At 41.5% G+C, this 5,817-nt stretch overlaps 1 protein-coding gene across 1 annotated transcript; it reads left to right on the forward strand.

Annotated features, from left to right (window-relative positions):
• The first annotated feature begins 1,289 nt into the window (after window positions 1-1,289).
• LOC137278659 (cartilage matrix protein-like) lies at window positions 1,290-5,458 on the forward strand. Its single transcript, XM_067811161.1, has 7 exons — window positions 1,290-1,378; window positions 1,771-1,855; window positions 2,075-2,638; window positions 2,908-2,946; window positions 3,127-3,314; window positions 3,896-4,253; window positions 4,469-5,458. The coding sequence occupies exons 1-7, from the start codon at window positions 1,352-1,354 to the stop codon at window positions 4,474-4,476; spliced, it is 1,269 nt and encodes a 422-aa protein (XP_067667262.1). The 5' UTR covers window positions 1,290-1,351; the 3' UTR covers window positions 4,477-5,458.
• Window positions 5,459-5,817: the final 359 nt, after the last annotated feature.

Below are 5,817 nucleotides of genomic sequence, written 5' to 3' on the forward strand. Positions count from 1 at the left end.
TATCTAACTCACACTAGTCAGTCACTTATCACCAATACTTATCTAACTCACACTAGTCTGTCACTTATCACCAGCACTTATCTAACTCACACTAGTCAGTCACTTATCACCAGCACTTATCTAATTCACACTAGTCAGTCCCTCATCACCAGCACTTATCTAACTCACACTAGTCAGTCACTTATCACCAGCACTTATCTAACTCACACTCGTCAGTCACTTATCACCAGCACTTATCTAACTCACACTCGTCAGTCACTTATCACCAGCACTTATCTAACTCACACTCGTCAGTCACTTATCACCAGCACCTATCTAACTCACACTAGTTTGGCACTAGTATAGTCAGTGTGTTTGAATTGCTTCAGATAGGTCGAGTGGGACTGTTAGTAGCGACATCTACTAAAGAAATGTAATTTATTGGGGAATCAAATCTGTACCTTCAAAGGCCGGGGATCGCCAAACCTACAGATACATTTTACTTGTGTATTATACATGTATGTTCAGGTAACATCGGATATGCGTTGTCCCTACAAGGGCAAGTGAGACTGACTGTAAAGGTCTTCACGTGGGCACAAATGTTCAGAGACTGATTTGCATATGTGCAGGCAGGAACACGTGTCCATGAAATAATATCAATTATACAATATTTTCAAACGAAACAGAAACATTAAACTAGATGGTTGAATGTATGGGTTAATTCTAACTTTTCAGTAGTCATCTTCGTGCGATCGGAGCAAGTGCAAGTAATTGACGATTTCCGCGCGCGGGTGCTCATATTAAACTTTAGAGTTCACGAACCCCTCTACCATATATGGTATTCCTCCATGTTATCTTCTTGCATATATCATACTATAAGCATTACTCCACTCTGATGGCCACACCCACCTGTCCTTCCACCCCTTCCCCACAACACGACGTCAACTCGGGGTCATCCCACTGCACATCTGTATTGCAGTAATCCCAACAAAGCTTTCCGACAATCTCAAGATCCGGTCGTGTATGAAATGCCTAATCTTATCAGCTTCTGAAATCTTCATAATCTATGTCTGTCTTATCCCTACTTGCCCTCTCCCCTTCCGGACAACGCTCGCGAGCGTTCCATTCATGAGGCACGTAGCAACACAACCTATGCGTGGTATGTGTATATTTCCGAGGTCACGGGACCCACGAGTATGGCGACGCAGGGAGGCCTACCCTTTTGATGACGTAGCACACATTTTACAGAAAATCACCCACGTCTTTTACTACACTATATAAGAGCAAATTTACGATCATTAGACATATCAGAACATTGCACCTGAATATCACCATCTTACACTCACTGTTTGACTCATACTACAGTGTAGTCATGAAGCTGTTTATACTTGTCATCCTGGTAAGTCTACTGGAATTTGTAACTTTCTCAGAAGTGGATAGAGAAATGTATTTATCATTAATCAATACCATATCAGCTCTGTATGCTCGTGTCTCAGATAGCATGTGTGGATTACAAGATATATGATTATCTTTAGTATCAATAACATAATAATAATGACACTGTTGTAGCTTTTTAGCATTTTGAGAAATCTAGACTGCGTTTGCACTATATAGCTACAAAGAGGGCTAGGCAGTAGAGAAAATAATGTGGTTCAGGGACTGTGAGGCAGACCGAGTTCAGAGTTCAAACACTGTGCTTTGAAAAGTAAGTATTGCGCTACATATCTGATACAGTAAATAACTGGTGTACTTGGAAGCAAGGTTCAATGATCATATCTGTTCACATTGCAGGCATTTGCCATCATTGTCCAGGGTAAACCCGCTCATCATAAGGGACCTGAAAAGGCTACCCAACATCAGTCACTAACTGGTCCAGGTGAGCTGTCGCATTTCCTCTTTCAAATAGATCTTATTAAAAATATTACAAGCAACCATGTTATCATTTGGATATGAAAAATACACAGTAATATTTTATAGTAAGCTCTTATCAATAACCTGAAGTCATCACTCAGGCAGTATAAATGATGTTCATAATCTGTCCTTTATTCCGATATACATGGAAGAGTTTTGTTTCACGTTGTTTCTGACATTCCAGGTTGTGGGGGGAAACCAGCTGAGCTCTTCTTTCTCTTGGACACGTCATCCAGCATATGGGAACCAGATTTCAAAACTCAACTGGATTTCGTCTCTGAAGTCGTCGACTTGTTCGACATTGGCCCCAATAAAACACGGGTCGGTGTTGCCACCTTCTCCTCACGCTACTACCCACAATTCGGTCTGGATAAATATGAAGACAAAGAACAGCTCAAAAAGGCTATCCTCAGGATTCCTTACATGGGTGGTAACACACACACCGGAACAGCCATCAGATACATGCGCGAGAGGGCCTTCGCCCCAGAGATTGTCCGTGAAGACGTTGACAAGATCGCCGTAGTTCTGACTGACGGGAGGTCACGTTACCCTGTTGACACAGAGACAGAGGCCATGAAGACCAAGATGGAAGGCATCAACGTCTTTGCTGTTGGTATCGGCAAAAACTTTGACCCCAAGGAATTGACCCTCATCGGCAGCGAACCCTCAGAGACGTATGTGTATGAAGTGGCCAGCTATAGTGCTCTGGAAAATATAAAGGAAAAGTTTGCCTTGGGTGAATGTGAAGGTGAGACAATAATTCAGTATTCTCTGTTGATGTATGTAGATATTTTTGCCAGTGGAATTTAAGCTACCGTTAATGTATTTCTAGTCATATTTGGTAATATGAATGATCAGTATGTATTCTTGCATCTGAAACATACAACTGCTTACGTAATTTCCCCAAAGCATTGTCGCATTGTTATGATTAATATCTGAATATCATGCATCTCGTATGACGAAAGGACTGCATGTTTCCAATATACCAAATAAGTGCATTTATTGCTCTCGTTGCAGTGATTGCAGCAGCGGCTCTCATGCAGGGTGATCAATCAGGTAAATATAGAAGATAATACATAGCAATACAGTATTCACTGTTACCACTGTATTTGGAAGAAGGCAAATAAATTATGTGTTGTATAACTGGTCATTTCCGACTTCAAGTGTCTCTAACGAACACATTGTGATAATATGCATTTGCAAATGCCTAGATAACATTAACTGTAACATTTCCAGCTTGCCACAGCTCCACCTTGGCCGATGTGATGTTCGTGTTCGACTCTGCTGCTATGGGAGCAACTAAGACAGGCAAATTACAGAAGTTCATCGGCACCGTCGTGGATGAGTTCAACTTTGCCGATGACGTCATGAGGGCCGGTGTTGTTTCCAGAAACTGCCACGACGGAGACATAGATCTTGGAGAGGTGAGGGGTCAAATGAGGGGTGGAGAAGTCGTTGAAAACACATTTTCAAAAGTGTACCTGAATTAACACATCGAAGCTAATGATGTATTTGTTAGAGCGTCAGCCCAGCTAGCAGGCGCCTGGCATGATCCACCACTTTTAAAGGTGCTACTTTCTGACTGTGACTGTCGTCTTGGCAGGGTGGTACTTCCTAACTCTGACTGTCGTCTTGACAGGAAGGGGAGAAAACATGACGTGGACGCCTTGGAGTCAAGGGTCAATGTCTGTATGAAATGGCACTTCCGAGCGTCTGACGAAAACAATGCACACATACACACACACACACACACACACACACACACACACACACACACATTAAAATGACAATGTTTACGAGCCAAAGAATTAAACATCATCTCATCTCACCGAGATCACTACAAAACTGATAGTTATGAGTTATATTTCTTAATTGTCCACTTTCCGCACAGTTTCCATTTAGTTTTAATCACTCAGACAAAACTCAGACAGGTCTTAATATCATAATATCAGTTGTTACTTGCCCCTGTTCCCGATAACTGATAGCATGGGTCTTGTGCTTCCAGCACTCTGACAAAGATGAGTTTGCCAAAGATCTCCGAAACCGTGACTACCCGGAGTTGAGTCACGTCCTTCGGAAGATGCACAGTCACAGTTTCACCCTGGAACATGGTGCACGGGAGATGGCGAGGCGGATGGCTGTTGTGTTTGTGGACGATAAGCTGGAGATTCCGAAGAGAGTGTTTCATGAGATAGAGGAGTCCAAGAACAAAAACATCGAGATCTTCGTGGTGGCCATCGGCGAGGACGTTGACATGACGGAGGCAGAGGCCATGGCAACGTCTTCTGGTCACGTGTTCCAGATTCCCGACTATGACGTCCTGCACGAGACTAATCTGCAACTTATCGACGTCCTTTGTGCAGGTACTTATCTATTCTTTTCGTGTTCATAAATATTCTTTTATTTCTGAAATCTGTAACCATTTTTGTAGCTCTTTTGTTATATTTAGATACACATCCGTTTGCGTTTTGTTTAAACATGAGCTTAAGTTTCATACCAACAGAGGCACAGGTTTGAATATTTTATTGAACAGCTATATATGATATGTAGCTAATGGAGTAAATGTTTTCATTTTCAGATCTTTGAGATGCGGGCGAAAGGCTGCATATATGAATACATTGTACAACCGGCTGTCCATCCGTTACGTTTGCAGGACAACATTTCAGTACCATCTGGTCGGTAAGTGGTCAGACCTACAGGCAGAAGTGCAAAAACAGATTACCTCAAGTCCTGCTGGCAGGCACTTAGATCACATGTCAGTCATGTGACGCCAGAGTTTCAAAGACAGTGTAAATTTCTGCATGTTGACAGTGGATTTGTTATGGACTAGTGTAGTTAGTACTTTAATGATGTTTTTATAACGTCCCTTTGAATTCTGTGGTTGTTCCATGTTTATTGTAATCGTTTCCAAGTGACGTCCTGTTGATAGGGATGTGATTATAACGAAATGTTCCCTGTGGATAGGTTAGATTGGGATGTGATAATATGACGAACAGGTAACTGTGAATAGTACTTATCGTTTAGAACACATTAGCTTATATGTATGTTTGTAAAATGTATATTTGACTTGCCTCAATATCCATGTGAACAATGTTCATGTCAGCTGCCAAATACGTGCCACTTTCACGTCACTACAGTGGTTGTTTTAATGGAATATCATTCATGGTGTCTACATATGTGTTACATGTGGAAGGGGGATACACATGTGTGTTATCTATAGTAACGTGTCTGCGTATGTGCTATCTGTATTTGTGAACAGTATAAATCATTAATTGTGAAACGTGTGCAATACATATCATTACCATTAGCAATCGTGTTGTATTCGATGAATCTCAGTTACTCAGTTTCTTCAAGACGCAGTTTCAGCTACCATATATATCGAATACCAAATGCATTTTTGCGTGTATAAGGGGAGGCCTAAGAATATACATACTGGAGATACGCTGGCGTGTCCGTCCAAAGATCTCGTTGTATTGTCACTGTATGAAAGTATCTTTTATCATTGTATGTATGAAAGTTTTTAAAATATCATGTAAGGATTTTCCGGAAATAAACTCAGTACATGTGTTATTTTGTCTTGACTCCTGACTGTAGAATGTTTTCCAATGGCATAGAAATGAGGTCATCATAAGATACACGCTGCTCTCCACACACTTCTTGCTTCGAGGTTGGGAACACCTGACGATGCTACACAGCAAATACGGAGGCTGTCTGTTCATGTATTTGTCCACGTATATACACGTCAATGAGTGCAGAGTGCACCGCATATCCATTGAATCTGTGTTGACACGAATCAAAATGGAAATGACCACACCAGTGTATGTGTATACATCTCGGATTGTGGTTACCGGAACACCTTGATCTTGATTTCACTGCGAAGGAAATGGCTACGTCTGCTGGAATGGCATCGGATATTTTAATTAGTAA

The sequence above is a fragment of the Haliotis asinina genome, chromosome 3 (genome assembly GCF_037392515.1).
Source record: "Haliotis asinina isolate JCU_RB_2024 chromosome 3, JCU_Hal_asi_v2, whole genome shotgun sequence".
NCBI lineage: Eukaryota > Metazoa > Mollusca > Gastropoda > Lepetellida > Haliotidae > Haliotis > Haliotis asinina.